Source organism: Gadus chalcogrammus, chromosome 1 (assembly GCF_026213295.1).
Source record: "Gadus chalcogrammus isolate NIFS_2021 chromosome 1, NIFS_Gcha_1.0, whole genome shotgun sequence".
NCBI classification, from domain to species: domain Eukaryota; kingdom Metazoa; phylum Chordata; class Actinopteri; order Gadiformes; family Gadidae; genus Gadus; species Gadus chalcogrammus.
In genome coordinates, this window is record NC_079412.1 from 11,869,544 (window position 1) to 11,887,043 (window position 17,500).

The following is a 17,500-nucleotide window of genomic DNA, read 5'->3' on the forward strand; positions in this document are numbered from 1 at the left end:
AGGGGGCAGGAGGACAGCCAGTCAGACATATTGGCCATCGCTTCACTTGTCACCACGTGTGTCATCATCAGCGGCCCCCCGCCCGGCCCCCCCGCCAGCACCCCCCCCCCCCCCCCCCCGCTGGTTGTTTCCCCCACACTGAGCTTCTGAAGGTGATTGGCACCGCGGATGAGGCCGACGGCGGTACGGAGGGAAACCAGGGAGCCAAACAACCCAGAGGATCAACGGGTTCACCATCGTAGTCGCCGAGACATTTGGTTGAATACGTTTGAATGGATTTTTTAGTTTGCGGTCCCTGTTTGGTTTAAATATCAATTCTTAAGGGGGCTAAAGTCTACCGCAAACACTGTGTTTCATGATGAGTGCTTCTGAGAGGAAAGAGACTGTTGCATTGGACGGGTAAATTAAGTACCTTCACTGGTCTGAGAGTTGAGTCGACATGTGGGATGAGCTTTATTGGGTTAATGTTTATGAGAGAGGCAAGACAAAAAACAAAGGAAATTGCAATGTGATTCAATTTGAATATGTCAGACAGTGTATTCACCACTATTTACTTTTATTTTACTTCCATACTTTCCATACTCGATTACTGCCCTGTATTCTTCACTATGGTCCTGCATAAAGTATTTGAGCAGACATTTACCAGGGTTCCACAGTTTCCCAAAGAAGGCTGTAGCGTTTGATACAAATAAAGGTTTTTATCCTATTTTTTTATCCTACTCAAACTCTGCAATAACCCCAAACCAATTAGCAAAGACAAATAGAGAAAGCATCATTTGGTGGAGATGCCAGACTATGGCAATTTTTGTGACAGACAGGTCCAGAATGGATTGCTTAAATTAACTACTTAAGTATTACTATCATCATGTTACAATCACATTGAACAATAACAATAATGAGCAAAGGAGATTTGCTTTCTTTTTATCCATCTGCACAGGATCGAAGCAAAAGGGAAAGTGAGCATTTCATTCTGTGGTTCATTCTGTAGCACTTTCATGATTTTACAGCCTCACTACTCTGTTCACCATGCCTGCTTTAAAACACCTCCCCTGTGTAGAATACATCATAAACAATGCCTTTAAAATATTTTTGTAGTTATATTTTAAACCCATTCTATTATTTAGCAAATAAAACTTCATGAAACAGAACGCTGAATAAAGGATAGTTATTCAGCATTTCAGAATTATTAATGGTAATGATGCAACACAAAACAAATAAATGACGATGGTGGCTTATGGAGAAATTGCATGGAATTGGGTGAGAAAGGAAAGACCATATTATTCCCAAAGATCACCGTAGGGGAGTACAAAGCATGAAGGATGAAAATCCATACAGCCCAATACCCATACAGCCAACATATATCAATTAGGATTTTCCCAAGTTTTAGGGCTGAATGCAAAGGCTTCCAATGTAAAAGCAGCAACTGGCACTCATGAATATAGAATAGAGGGTTCTGGCATCAAATGGAAACACGAAGGGTTGTCCAGGGGTTTCAGTTCTGAAACGGAAACTAATTCTCGTCGGAATGGAACTTGTAGCATAGAAGATGGGCCCGCATTTTACATCCCTCGTGTGAAAAGTACCCTTTGTTTGGCTAACAAAAGGAATGCAACCCTCTACCAGATTCTGACGCCCTTACCAATGACAATTAACTTGTTATTTGTACTGTTTGTGCCGTGGACGTCCTCTGCATTATGCATGCCAGAATAATCAGAGCCATGAGCTATTTGGTAAATATATTCAGAGCATACACCTGCCTGTCAAACCCGTTGGCGGATAAAGGCGGGGAGGACCCAGATGAATTGCAGATCTTCTAACCAACACTATCATTACTGCCAAAACGCTGATGCTTACAAATTGAATCAAGAACAGCCACTGTGGTTTACTTTGCTTGGAGTTAAATGTCGCCGCCGATTCTTTTAACGCCCAGTCCTATAAAAGTGACGCATGCTGGCGGCCTCCTATCCACCGGGCTTATACGTTGTCATTAAATCCCATGACCGGGCTGCATCATGGTGTCCATCGGTGAACCATGAGTGCCATTGAGTGATAAGCCCTCCGCCTCAAGGGCCCTGACCTTAGCATGGCTAATATGGCATGGCTATTATTATCTCAATGCTAACAACCCCTTCCTCCCCGACGGGCCTGCTGGGTCGCCTTGCACCAGGTGATAGGGGCTCTCTGTCAGTCCCGGCCACTCGAGCAGCTAATTAAAAGACAATGCAACAGGTTCAGGTGCAACGAGCCGACGTTCCCCTCGTTAGCTCCTCTCACCTGTGCATTTACGGCTGGTGTCCTCTCTCTTGGACGAGCTGAGGAGCCGGCAGTCAAAGTTCTCCTCCCAGAACTCTGCGAACCACACGTTCCTGCGGTTGTTCTCCAGCGTGAGTCCGGTGAAGTATTCGTCGAATCCTGGTGGAGGAGGAGAGGGGGGGGAATTCAGTGAAAATAAGAGAATTAACATTACCTCAAAGTGATGTGCCCAACCTGAGGGAAGAGAGGGGCGGATTTCCCCGTGAACTTTAGGAAGCGAATCATGCTAGGGATACTCTTTCATCATAATGTGACCACTGTGGTTTCCCTTTCTCTTAAGCCCTGTGGATCTTTAGTAATTTCTTTCATCCAGGAAATAACATTAATTTTAAAGACAGGATGCATAATAAATAACTGGGGAACCGGATTAGTGCCACAGCCTGTTGCCACAGCTTGCTTGGTCCTGTAGGGGCTCTACATTTTTTTTGCTTCGATGTTCATTAAAACACAGCTGGATTCAAGGTATGGGCCATTAATTTTGTTAATAAGTACAAAGCAGAATTCAGTGGAAGTATGTGCACCCACTAGCTCAGGGGGTACAATATGTATGCCAGCTCCCATAGAGTTAAGAGAAGGCTTATTTCTCGCTTCCTAAGAGCTTTGTTTATGCTTCTTCTGAAGGTTCCTATGGACACACGGATCATACACGCAGCACGCTCATTAGAACAACATTGGGCATACTAATGTGAGCATTCTCTTTTTCTGTAATAATGTCCATCTTTATTTCTCATAGGAGCTCATGAACTCATTGATTCATAGAGATAATTGACAACCTTTTATCCTTAGGGGGCTTTAAGCCTCCTGACTTAAAGCGAATATTGTCTCCAACTGGACATCCCTGATTCAAGCAAGTGTGATAAAAGTCTCTTAATGCAATAATGGTTATTAAGAATGCCCTGCTGGACGGAGCCATCACGAGACCGCATGCTGGGAAGCCAGCCACTCTTCTACCGGTTTGGTTTTTGGTTCCTCAAACTAAAAACACCATTACCGTCATTTCCTTATTTCATCGAGACATGGTCACCTAGGGGCAGAGAGGATCACGCGGGCATCTATCTGAGTTTGGCGGTTGCTTACCTTTAATGGACGAGCGTTTGGGCAGTATGGTGATAGCCCCCACAGCAACCTCCTCTAGCTGGTGGATGGGGCTGCCCTTGGCACCCCAGCTGTCAGATCCAATCCACAGGAAGTGGCCCACTTGATTGGCCCTCTTGGTGGCGTTAAGAACTCCCCTGTTGAGGACATCCATGCGTGAGTTGCATTGCGAAAGGTTCTCCGAATAAGGTAAGGCGTCAATCCGAATATCTAAGTGGCGCCGCGAGCCATGACGACAAAGGCCTATGCAAAACATATATTTATAGTGTTTTTGCTGAGAATAATTAACAATATTCTTGAGAGCATAACAGTGTTGAAAAGGTACAAAATGTCTCTGTTCATGCTATGAGTATCAACATAAATCGAATTCCACCATTATACAATGAAAACAAATGTGTTCATTTTATGTGACTCCGCTTCCTATGGATATTTCCCAAGGGGCCCTTTTAAATGAACAGTATCTCGGTTTTTCAAAGAAAATTTGACGTGTTTGCCTAACCACTGTACACACAGTAAATCTGTTTTTGCCTCCAGCCCATTGTAGGGCGGGGGGGGGGGAGTGTTTCTGTTGTTCCACAGAGATTAAAAACCTGGATATGGCAGCCCATCAACACCCCCTTGAACAATGTGGATGTTGTTCACGCCTCACCGTATGTCTTCTTCACTGGCGAAGATGACGACTGCCCTGGAGTGCTGGGTTTCCAGCAGCTGTTGGACGGCCTTGTCGTAATCCTCCAGTTTGGAGTTATGGGGAATCCTCAAAGACTGAGCGATGCAGATCCCCCCTTTGAAAGGAAGCAAAGCAAACAGAGGATAAGGGACCCTCGCGGATATGCTTACCCACCTCTGCATCGCACATCACGTTCTGACGAATAACCCAATCATCTTGCTTTCTCCTTCAGCCGTCACCCCCTCACTCGTTCATTCATTGTGTTTTTCCTTGGTTTGACGCCTCGATCGGCCACTCGTTCCTCAGTTCATTCACTCAACTCCTGGTTTTATGTAAATTAATGATCCCATCCATTCACTCCTTCCCTCCTTCACTCGTTCCGGACCCAGGACAGAAGCACAGACAATAGAAAGGATAAGAGTCAGAATATATTTTTTTCTCCCAACTCAGCTGTGGAGGATTCCTTCTAAATAAAACAAGATCATGCGTTCTGTAGCCTATCTAATAGCAAATCCTACTGTGACAGATTAAAAAGGAAGTCCATTAAACAATAGCACATTTTATATATATATTGTGGCAGGCGCCAGGGAGGAGTGAGGGGAGCGGTAGGTCTGGCAACGTGCTGGCCCCACCCCCAAGCCTTACATGGACATCCTCCTGTTAACGAGGAAAGCCTGAGGATCGTTAACCAGGGGTGCTTGGGCTTAAGAGGGCTAGCAAACAGACATGTGGGGGGGAAGTTGGAACTGGAGCTAGAGCTAGGGCTAGGGCTAGGGCTAGGGCTAGGGCTAGGGCTAGGGCTAGGGCTAGGGCTAGGGCTAGGGCTAGGGCTAGGGCTAGGGCTAGGGCTAGGGCTAGCACAGTACAGGACAGGACAGGACAGGAAAGGACAGGCAGGATCTTTGTGATCGCCTGGAAGCACGGAACGGCCTAAGGGAAAGAGATAGGTGGAAAGTGTTGGACTGCATCATAGAGGAGGTGGATGACCCTTTTCCCACCCCGGTTTTGGTTTACTAGGTAAATAAACCCTTCTGCACTGGAACTGCTCTGTGTTGTGTCATTTTGTCTATTCGACTTGGTAGCGTGGAAACCCCACACCCACATGCCCACTACAATATATATATATATATATATATATATATATATATATATATATATATAAATCTAGGCAACACTTATCTTGCTATAAGTGTTTGCACCGTTCTCACCAATTCTGCCCTTACCTCAGTGCCGGTGGATACCTCCACTCAGCAGAGAGGGGTGTCCGGGTTTATGAATGTTATAGACTAATCCAATAATCCACCCCTACCGCGGTACAAGTCACAGATCGACATTACAAGACAGATAGGTATTCTTGCCATTGGGAGTATTGTGTGTATTATCTCATCATACTGGTTGCTGGGCGGAGCAGATAGTATGGAGCAGCTACTGAACAAAGAGGATATTAATGATGACAATAAATCATTCCCAGACAGGTCATCACTAATGAGTTTGTACAGGTTGAACGGGGCTGATTGCCGCCATGGTTCGCTAAATAGTTGCCAGATATTTGGCAGGCAGCTTGTGACGACCACCTTGCCTGAACTTTGCTCGCAAATGTCCTTGAGGTGATAGAAGTGAGATAACTGTTTCCTGATAACCCGTTGTGGTGTGACGAATACAGTGGTGTGTGGGGGAACCACTAGCAACACATAAGGCCATCATAACATTGAGTGTTGCTGGAGCTGATATTTCATCTTCAACACATAAGATCTATAATAATAGGTACTATGATGCTGCTATGACAAACACTTCATATGTCAACTTTAAAACCCACTCATGTAGGCTGGGTTCAAAACAATACGCACAAGGTAGGCCTTCGGCTGAGTCAGGCCCTTAGCAGCTGTAAAAAGTGTGTTGGAGCTGGAGCATCCACATATACTAACAAGATGAACAGGTTTACTGACTAATGGCAGTGTGTAAGGCTTTTACCCAAACCGGGTTTCAATTAATTTAGATTATTATGGAGCAGGTAGGGGTTGGGCATGTTGGTCAAAGATAGTAAGGCGGCGGAAATGGAAGAAAGTGGAACAATTTAGCTAGACTATAGCCACTGCACTACAAAAAGGGACTATCTCTCTTCTCAATAGTGAGGTTAAAAGGAACAGCAAGGTTGTGAATACTAAGAGGAAAAGATCAAGCCTTACCTATGGTACAAGTCAGATCAACAGATTGTCTGCTTCAGCACAATCTAGCTAGCTTGACTCAATCGCAAGCGATAGAAAATATCCATAGTCTTCTCAGGCCATTGACATTTCTTTGATCCAACCATTAAATATACAAATCGCGAGAAAACCGAGAGTCAGATCATTATTCTTCTCCTCAGGCTCCTAATTACTTTAATATAAACAGCTTTTAGCTGGCAGAACATACTTTACTAGTTCCCCCTTAACTGCAACGCTTAGCAAATAGCTATGGGACTGCTGCTGTGAAACACCTATCCAAATGTTGGCCAGGAAGAATCCTCGTTAGGTGTAACAATCATGTGGGTATGTATGTTGTGGTTGTTATTTTTGGAAATCCTACCCAAATAGACCCACAAAAACAAAACAAAAAGAAAGAACAGAACCGGCCTGGCTGATACTAAGGGATTTTGCTTTATGGGGACAATGAAATATGCATGGTGTCTTTAGTGTGGAGCAGCCTGGGATTTTCTGCCTCTCAGAGGGACGATAGCTCCCTTTCAGTTGAGATTCCACTACCCAGACATTCTTTAGGGCTTAGGGGACCTCAGATTATGATACTGTACATTTGAGCCTTTCCATTTGGGGAAGGTGGACAGTGTCGCCGAACCCTGAATAATGCCTGAGAGGGGAAATGTTGAAGTTTGCAGATATCACTGTCGGACACTGTCAGAAATTAATCATATATAAAGCATCAGATATATGAGCGAGAGAGACAGAGAGAGAGAGAGAGAGAGAGAGAGAGCGAGAGCGAGAGCAAAAGAGAGAGAGAGAGAGAGAGAGAGAGAGAGAGAGAGAGAGAGAGAGAGAGAGAGAGAGAGAGAGAGAGAGAGAGAGAGAGAGAGAGGGTGGGAGAAACTGAGAGAGAGAGAGAGAGAGAGAGAGAGAGAGAGAGAGAGAGAGAGAGAGAGAGAGAGGGTGGGAGAAACTGAGAGAGAGAGAGAGAGAGAGAGAGAGAGAGAGAGAGAGAACACGCCCACCCACCAGAGACCGTCCTAAAGGCTGCCGACCGGCGCTTAAATTATTTAATATCTCGAAGAGATTTCCGTCAGTCTGTCTGTCAGTAAGATGTCAGGCTGGGGGAGGGAGGGAGACCTGGCAGATGTAAATGCCAGGCCTGTCTGGGTGTTGCCAGTCCGGCGAGTTGGGGTCAGACTCTACACACCTGCCACTGGGAGCCGTGTGTGTTCATCACACATGAAAAGACATTCAAAAGATTGAAAATAAATATAGTTTGGTCTGTCCGCACACATACCAGTGATGACCGCCATGCACAGCATTGACTCGAAGGCACAGCCATTAAATATTGTGTGATGCTAAATGCGAGCGGTAGGTAGGAGACGCAGCAATGAAGCCATTCTCCCTTGATCCAAGCCGCCTCCATCAGAATGAGGGTGACTTGGACCCAACAGTCACCTTCTCTTCCCTCACGCAGTTCCATGCCGCGAGGTAATCCATAACGATCCAATTACATTTATCATCCCCTGCTCCCGGATGGGCAGACATTCCACCTTCAATTCCCTCTACCCTGCAGACACACAGACACACACAAGCGCCCCGAAAAAAGGACACAAGAAATCCTATTGCAATTCAGAATGTTATTTACAGTGGGAACTTGCAATGGGAAAGCACATCAATGGCAGGCTGCTGCAACCTCTTTCACAAAAGTGCTTTTATAAAGTTTGATCAGAAGGAACCAAAGGTACGACGTGTGCCTGAATCCAGATGGAAACAGACAAAGCAATCACGGCAAACATGTGTAACAGAAAACTGCAGAAAACTAAGTCAGAGAAGACGGGAAAGCAAGTCAGGAAAAGGATCGATAAGCATTGACCAGCGCCACGTCGGAACTTGCTGTAATGGCAGCCCTAATGCATTAGCCTGCTGGAAGATTCTTGAAGAGTGAAGAAGGAATTCTGCTAATGCGTCTGACATTTCGTGGGAACCCGACCGAGCAGTTACAAAAAGGAGAATCTAGAGTAGAGAAAAAACATCTTGTGAGCCCGATCCTTGGCATTGTGTTCCTGTAACCATGAAAGTCTGCCTTGAAATCCATCCCTTTCCCATTTCCTCCTCGGTGATCGTGCCTCTGACAATTTTAGGTAATACACGAGAAATACATTTAGTTGTTGTTGTTGTTGTTTCCTGCAATCCGTCACACGCCACTGTCGTTTCTCCCCCCAAGTGCCTTTGATCTATACGTGTGCTTATGGTACTCCATACTAAAAGGCTTCACGATAGAATACAGTACAGAGGCATTCATCCAGGAGCCAGGAAACTCAGTGCCAAGCCTCGAGTGTATATAAATGCAAAACAGTGTTTCATGACTGCATCTTAGTGGAGATGATGTGTCGATGTGAACAACATCATTTCGCCATCCTCTTTGGCAGCTGTTTGAACATCTCGTTACATTAGTGTGCATTAGTGTGAGACGCAACACTCTTCATTAAGGGGAGGAGGGGGGGGGGGGGGGGGGGGGGGGGGGGGGGGGGAGGAGGGAGCAAAGGGGGGCGGGGCTTGGGGGGGGGGGGGAATGTTGACATGACGACTGAGATACCAACGGTTTTCCTCAAAGACGCAGAGCCCAGAAAGGGTTAATAAGAGTTCCAGGAGGCAGGTTGCACTTTGTGCCAGCGTCCCTCTCCCCAACACCAACCGCAGAACCACAAACAGCATTTTGAAGCACGCTGAGTGATCACTGCGGCCATGGTTGCAACCGGATGAAATATTCATGACTATTGAACTTCTAATCATCATGTCTGCGCCACAGCGATAGCATTAGCTTTTCTTTCATTTTAGTGGGCTTACCCTCATGAGACTGTCAGAGGAGAGCGCGTCGAGTCCCAGATTAATGGGTATTGGTTCAGAATCTGGGGGGGGGTCAAGGTGGGATCCAGAGGACAGTTTGGTTCTGTTGAAGGTGAACATTGCAAGGAGGAGCGGGGGAATTTTCCATTTACATATGGAGTGCCATTTAGCAAGATATTAATCAAAGTAGGCTATGAATGACAATGAATGGATGAGGTGACTCATCCATTCATTGTCATTCATATGCAAATGCACCTTTACCCTTTTCTTTATGCTTATTACATCAAGGCCGTTGGTACAAATGTACTGTACTTAGAAACAAGGAGAGTGTATTTGTTCGTATTTTGGTTCGATCAAAGGCGCTTGCATCCTTGAGTGAGATGCCTCACCCTGAATCTGTATTCAGTGTGAGTGACTTTGGAGAGACAGGTCCACCGAATGAGTCGAGCATAAATAGTAATACAGGAGTGCACTCCATTGAGAAGTGACAGGTTATACGGTCATGGGGTCATTTCAAAGATGCATATTCATAAATCCTCCATGAGGATGATGTCAAAGGGGGCAAAAATGTGCGGAGACACTGCGAGGACGTTCCCAGCTGTTTATTAAATCACATCACTACGACTAATTGGAACATTCCCGCTATATAGAATATGTTTTAATGGTTTAGGACGAGAATAGACTGCTGTAACGACTTCGCTGCAGCCGCGAAGGGCTTTCCAGCTTATGAATTGTGCGGGGGTCAGAATGGATCAGAATTAATTGCATTGAATCCTGTTTGGTGCTATACAACATTTCAAAGAACTATCGGCCAGTCTATTTTGTATCTGATCGCCGTTGCTGGGAGAAAACAGACGTGGAAACTGAAATAATTACTCTGAGATGGTGAAGCAACGGAGAAGCAACGTTGCAATGTTGCTTCCTATAATGGGCCGGGTTACATTCATTATATGCACCGGCAATAGATGTTTTCCATGGTTGTAAGACACAGCTCCTCATTGCATGTATGTGTGCAATATGTGGCAACAAGTCAAGTCCTTTCCCCCCTTCCCTTAATTCATCTGCGCTAGAAACCTTTATTTTGACAGGCAGGCTTTCATTTGCATAAACGCTGTTAGTGTACTGTTGTGTAGCGGATTGAGAAGTGGGCCCACCAGGGTAAAGCTCACTCCCAAAGCCTCACCAATGCTAAAACCCAACCCAAAGGGCTGTGGTCATTTAGCGTGGCGGTTGTAGAGATTGTCTTCCAATCCGGGGGGGTGGCCGGCTGAGACCCCTTCTGGAAACCGCCAGACTACCAGTGTCATCAGGGTCCAGAATGAACACCTGCCGCCAGCCAATGGCTGATAGATTTGACCATTTGGCAGGAACCAAAAAAGTCTGGGGTTACATATTAAAACGATTTCTTGGCCGGTGGATCATTCCGCTCTGGCAGGTGAAACGATAAAATAAAGAAAACAAATTTGGGACCGTGGGTGTCCCGAAGAAAATCCGTAGTCCTTCAGGCGATCTCTTTCTTTGTTATGTTATCATTTTATTACCTCAACTCCCTCTCACCTGCTTCCTTGGAGAGCTGCGTGAAGGCCTCCACTCCCTTCTCCCCGTAGCTGCCCTCCGAGGCGATGGTGGAGACGTAGCTCCAGCTCAGGGAGCGGATGATGTCCACCATGGCCTGGGCCTGGAAGGAGTCCGGGGGCACCACCCGGGAGAAGAAGTCGTAGCGCCGGTCGTCACTCAACTCCGGGGCCGTCGACGCATAGCTGATCTGAGGAATCTAGTGGGAGAGAGACAGACACACAGAGAGAGAGAGAGAGAGAGAGAGAGAGAGAGAGAGAGAGAGAGAGAGAGAGAGAGAGAGAGAGAGAGAGAGAGAGAGAGAGAGAGAGAGAGAGAGAGAGAGGAGAGAGGAGAGAGCAGAGAGGGAGAGAGAGAGAGAGAGAGAGAGAGAGAGAGAGAGAGAGAGAGAGAGAGAGAGAGAGAGAGACAGACACACAGAGAGAGATAGAGAGATAGAGAGATAGAGAGTGAGAGAGGAGAGAGGAGAGAGGAGAGAGGGAGGGAGAGAGAGAGAGAGAGAGAGAGAGAGAGAGAGAGAGAGAGAGAGAGAGAGAGAGAGAGAGAGACAGACAGACAGACAGACAGACAGACAGACAGACAGACAGACAGACAGACAGACAGACAGACAGACAGACAGACAGACAGACAGACAGACAGACAGACACAGAGAGAGAGAGAGAGAGAGAGAGAGAGAGAGAGAGAGAGAGAGAGAGAGAGAGAGAGAGAGAGAGAGAGAGACATTGGAGTGTGGGAAGAGGAAAGAGGAGGTAGCAGGGTTATTACATTGTGTACAGGAGCATTAAGGCACAATGTTAGTTTCGTTAGTTGCCAGGGCGACCAATCTGACAAATCACATTTCCACCGGCTGGGTTATAAATAAATGGGAGAATATCACTGGTGTTTCTCTAGTTTTTATGAGGTTCCACCACGCAGATCTCTGTTATTGGAAACAACTCAGGCAGTCCCACCAAGTCGAATGGAAGAAAAAGGACAACACAAATATTCAATAATGAATTGTAACATTTTCAAATACTCATCATCATATCCTGTATTATATCATCTCAAAACTGATAAGGATTGTACTCATCTTCTAAAAGGTATGAATACAACTTGGGTGTTAAACAAGAGATGGTGTGAAGCTTCAAGTGAAAGGCTTCTTACGTCTCTGCCTTCTGGGTGAATCTCTCACCACAGTGTGGGTGGTAGAACATTTGGCACAGTTTAATGTGTAGAATAATGTAATGTATAGAAATAGCACTGGGTCGTTCTCATAGTTACATGAGGGCATATTGACAAATTCTACCAACTACATGAAATTTGGAAAACTGAGCGTCAGTCAAAGATCCTAGATTGAATGTCCTGATTGACACTTTACATTACAGTGTCATTGTTACAGTGGAGAAAACACATGCAGTCAGCATGTACCAACCCCCCCCAACATGTACATAATATGCAATAGTGTGATGGAACAGATTCATCCTGAACCTACCCTAGTGTGGAGCATGCTTTTGGCTATTACTAACCTTAACCCATTTAGGAACTCTATGCTGTTCCATACAGTTGCTACACATGCGGTGACATGTTGTTACATGGCTCACTACACAGTACTCACTTGTGTGATTACCCTGCTACCCGACACTGGAAGATAAAGTGTGACCATCCCCTTTCTTGTGATTTTTATTTTGGTGTTTTATTTGCCGATTAACAACCTGTCCTGCCGTAGCACCACTTCCTGACATCCCAGCGCGACGTTGCCATGGCAACCGCCATCAGTCAGGTGGGCGCAGCCAGGTAGAAGCACACTGGTGTATTTTTAAAAAAAATCCACCACTACCACTACCACTACCACTACCACTACCACTACCACTACCACTACCACTACCACCCATCCCCTCCCCTCCCCTCCCCCCACCCACCCCCCCACCCACCCACCACTCACCCGCTCCCCACATCCCCTAACAGGCGGGGTAATCGGGGCTCTGTTTAAACGCTATCTATTTCCATTACAGGGATGAGACACCGCAGCACACTGGGGGGGGGAAACACAGGAATGAGGACATTTCACGGCACTGGCGGGGGCCGTGGAGCCGCCACAGCGAGGTCCCTGGACAGAGCGTGAGCTGTAGCTAGCTTGACACTGCGATTCGGAAGGGGTCAGCCGCAGAAGAGCAGACAAATCAAAGCGTGCAGAGTGGGGTCCTGCTTCTAGTCTCTTTGAAGCAGCCAAACAGCCACCCTGTTTGGTGGCTGTTTGGATGCTGGTAGATGCTGGTAAACAACACAGCTGGAGGGGGGAAAGTGTTGCATTGAGCTGTGAAAGATGAATTCAATGAACACGGTTATTGCGAAAGAAAAAGAGATGAAAAGCCAATGGAAAAATAACATATTAGATTCAAACATGCACCAACATAAATACTGCCTTTCTGAATCCTGCTCTTTGGTTTCCTTTGGGAGTGTTTTGTGGACGAGTAATCTCGACATGATCTGTGATGCTATGTAGTGCAACTCTGTAAATGGGTTCATGGATTTGTGGAACAGAATCCCATCTTCACCGGTGTTCAGAGCAGAGAGCTTATGTGATTTGAGTTCAAGGATACTACTTGCTTTCTTTCTTGTTTGTTTGTTGTTTTGTTTACTTTGTGATGTTTCTCTACTAGCTCTGGCAGTGCTTTAGTCTCTACGCTCATAACATTAGATTACATATGTCCACACCAATTTGTATTCGCTAACAGTACAGCCACTGGTATTCATGTGATGCACTAATCATCACCATAACACTTTAAGAGTTGAAAAGAAGTGGAAAACATCCCAAAGGGGCCAAAACTAAAGCTAGAATTATGATGGGAGTTTCTGACTGTATAAAGAGTCTGATTAAAAATTAATACCTGGTGTTTCTCCCCTCTCTGGCCACTATAATAGGGAGAAAATGTTGGAGGACGTGAGATTGTAATTGAATGATACATGGATTCAATTACGGTTGTCCAGAAGTTGATTATCCCTTTCCTCAGAAGATCACAAGCTCTGAAGAGCTGAACTTTTCAGTTCCTGGTCACCCTTGCTTGATTGATTTCCCAAGACTGCATTGGATATATAACCCTTTTCTTCAACAAAATCCATGTTCATACTAGAAAGTTTAAACTATAGACCTGCGGTCAATTAATGGTCAAATGAGAAAATCCTACATTCTATTAATGGACTTAAAGCATTCATGTTTTAATGTTTGTTTATATAGCATTATTACCACGTTTTTTCTCCTCATAATCATATTGAAATATTGTATTTATTTAGAATTCTTCTTCTTCTTCTCGTTATTATCATTACTATAATCATATGATATTTATCATGCACTGAATCATCAAGATGCAGGACTTATATTCCCTTCAGGAATCCATAGGGGCAGGCACTCCCAGTACTGGGGGGTTGTTGATGTTGTGTTTGCTGCAGGATTACTTAAGAAAAGCAACAGCGCTTTGCCTATGATCTCTTGATGGGTGGTCTAAGAAATGAACCTGGTAATATCCTCCCCCGATGTTGGTGAATAAGGCTCCGATTGAGGAGTTTGTCGAACAGTCTGCCACGAACTGCATGGCTCGTTCAACAACAACAGCCCTTTAATTGAACATGGGGAACTAAGAGATAGGAGCTGATGAAGAACTATTCTCAATGTTACAATTACCTTAGGCCGCTGCCTGGCCCCTGTCATTTGCAGGATAGATCAGGGTAAGGGTTGCAAGGGCTAATGGCCTGGCTTGTTCTTGAATGTATCAGGGTGGACAGGATCGATGGGAGGAAAACACACAGGTCTGTTATAGGGGACGCTGTTGTATTGATTTGCCACCACCAAGTGCCCGCTTCTTCCATGAATACGAATCCAAATATCAAGTCTGGCCAGGGGTTGATACAGAGCGAACAAGAGACAGAGACAGAGAGATTGCAAGAGCGAATAAGAGAGCGAGAGAGAGAGAGAGAGAGAGAGAGAGAGAGAGAGAGAGAGAGAGAGAGAGAGAGAGAGAGAGAGAGAGAGAGAGAGAGAGAGAGAGAGAGAGAGAGAGAGAGAGAGAGCGAAGAGCGGGTCAATCTCAGAGGAATACTGAAATTGTGAAAGAGAAGAGGAAAAGTGGAGAAATTGATAGAGAGAGAGTGAGATGGACGGAGAGACAGCGAGAAAGACAGAAAGACAGACAGACAGTAGAAAGAGGAACATGGCAGCAATCTGCTTACTGACATTAAATGAGAATTTGACAAAGGGTGTTTGAGAGGAAAGGTGAAGAAGTGAGATTATGTAAAGGTTAGCAACCGTCGCTGCAACATTATAGCGCTCTGGGAACATAATTAGTGTTCCTTGGCCTTCTCAATGCAATTTCCCATACAGAAGGCCACAAGCACCATGACGAAGATGCAATAAGCCAGGTAGGGGTATTAGGCTTTTACACTTAGCCGGCTTATTCTAAAATAATCAAATGACCTTTATCTATAATATATATGTATATAAATATATATATATGTAAAAATGTATATGAATGTATGTATACTTACCATTTATATTATATCCATGTCTTTTTTACTTTAATTTTGTTAAGTAAAGTAACTGTATATGTCTAAACCGATATATGAATGTCTTCCATCATTCCTCGCCATCTGTGCATTTCTTTTTTTTGCTTAGCCCAAAGAGACAGCATCACACCACTGCTGGCGTCCTAATATATCAAACACCAAAAAGTCTTCACACAAAAGCTTCTTTCTCCTAGTGCGATTAAAAACAGCCGAACATTTTGCATCAACGTTCCCCACGCTCCGTTACCCAGAGAAGGTATCACAAACTAAACCCCGCAGGTCTCCATCTTGGTGGGAGCAAAAAAGAGCCAAAACAAACCAGTAACTCTGAGTGACAGAGGGCTGAATCTTCCCCTAGAATAGATGGTCCGCGGAGGTGCGGGTGTTCAGGCACATCGGCGTGCAGGAAGGCCCTGCTCCTCCATTTACTGCATGACTAGCTGCTAAGTGTATCCCCACATCTCTCCGTGCAGGGACACCGCCGCTAACACTTTCTCAGTGTGTTGATGGCGTAACCAAAGCAAACCCAATGTCACCCGGCGTGGCCCGGTGGATTCACTGACCCGCATTGACCCCCACGCGCCTGTCAACGTCAACACATAGACACAGACGCCAACACATGCAAACACAAATACACATACTCACACACGCCAACACATGAACATACAAATACCCAGACATACATAAAAACTCACACACATATATGCACATACACACTCCCACACATACGTACACACTCACACGCTCACACACACACGCAACACATGCGTATACACAAACCCACATACGTACACACTTACACACACAGCAACACATGCGCATACACATACCCACACACGTACACAATCACACACACGGCAACACATCCACTTACACATACCCACATAGATTTACACTCACACACACGCCAACACATACTGTGCATGCATAAGTGTATGCAAAAGTTCACTAATACGCTCGAGAAATTCTTTGCGATAAAACTTCTACCTTGAATGGAGTTTAATGGAGTTTTGAGTGGTGTGCCAAAACATTTATTTTCGCTGTCGACTTGTTAAGGCCCTCCCAAAAAAACATTCACGGTTCAACACCCTTTCAACTAAATCAAACTTTCATGCCGTTTTTTACACATTTCCTCATGAATCACGGGGCCCTCAGCGCCCTGCGTCGTGGCGGCGGAGGGGCCCTCGGAGCAGGAGGGGCCCCATATCAAGATGGCAGTGAGTCTTGTCAGCAAGGGAGGAGGTAACGACTGTGTCCATACACGCAACCTCGGGCCCAGCTTTGATAATCTCTCCACACCAGAGCATGGCAGTTCCAACACGACCCGCGGAAAGGATCACGGGTGGGGAGGGAAAAGGCAACAGCTTCTACCCTCCCATTTACTCCTCCTCCTGCTCCACCTCCTCTCCCCTGTCTTCCTGTGGGCCCTGTATCTCTCTCTCTATGTCCCTCTCTCTCTCCCCCTCCCTCCCTCCCTCTCTCCCTCTCCCTCTCTCTCTCTCTCTCTCTCTCTCTCTCTCTCTCTCTCTCTCTCTCTCTCTCTCTCTCTCTCTCTCTCTCTCTCTCTCTCTCTCTCTCTCTCTCTCCCCCTGCCCATCTGTGCCTCGCACGCTCACTGGAGCTCCTGTGTTTTTGGGGGAGAGGGGGCCCCCCGTGTTTCATCACTCCTCTTCCTCAAACCCTCCTTGTGACAGCCCGTCGCCCAGCCTCTGTCTCCAAGTCCCTTCAGACAGTGTGTGTGTGTGTGTGTGTGTGTGTGTGTGCGCTTCTGTGAGCGTATATGTGTTTATGTGTGTCCTCCTGTGCGTGAGTGTGTGTGTGTGTTTGAGTGTGTGCGTGTGTGTGTTTGTGTATGTGCATGTGGGTGAGTGTGTGTGTGTTTGAGTGTGTGTGTTTGTGTACGTGCATGTGGGTGAGTGAGTGTGTGTGTGTGTGTGTGTGAGCGTGCGTGGTGCGTGCGGGTTTGTGTGCGTGTGCGTGTGCGTGTGTGTGTTTGTGTGTCTGTGTGTGTGTGTGTGTGTGATTGTGCGTAGTGCGTGCATGAGTGTGTTGGTGTGTGTAGTGCGTGTGCCTTTGTGTGTGTGTGTTATTTCCAGCATGATCACCGGTCCCCTTCTGTGTCTTCCCCCTCCCTTCCTGTCAGGTGGTTGAACGAGGCCACGCCCACACAGATGCGCAGCAGAAATTTCCCGTGAGCGGACGGGGCTGCCAGAGAGCCCTCCCCTCCCAAATAAAGAAGAAGAAAAAATAAAAAAGACCAATCTGCCCTCAGTCATCTGCC

The 17,500-nt window shown here is 46.0% G+C and overlaps 1 protein-coding gene across 2 annotated transcripts in view; it reads right to left on the reverse strand.

Annotated features, from left to right (window-relative positions):
- Positions 1–17,500, reverse strand: part of LOC130382063 (metabotropic glutamate receptor 7-like) — a 51,621-nt gene that overhangs the window by 19,752 nt on the left and 14,369 nt on the right. For both annotated transcript variants that reach the window (XM_056589700.1, XM_056589701.1), the window contains exons 2-5: positions 10,666–10,882; positions 4,058–4,193; positions 3,391–3,545; positions 2,275–2,412 (exon numbers count right to left, since the gene is read on the reverse strand). In XM_056589700.1, coding sequence (XP_056445675.1) covers positions 2,275–2,412; positions 3,391–3,545; positions 4,058–4,193; positions 10,666–10,882 — 646 coding nt within the window. The remainder of the gene's footprint in view (positions 1–2,274; positions 2,413–3,390; positions 3,546–4,057; positions 4,194–10,665; positions 10,883–17,500) is intronic.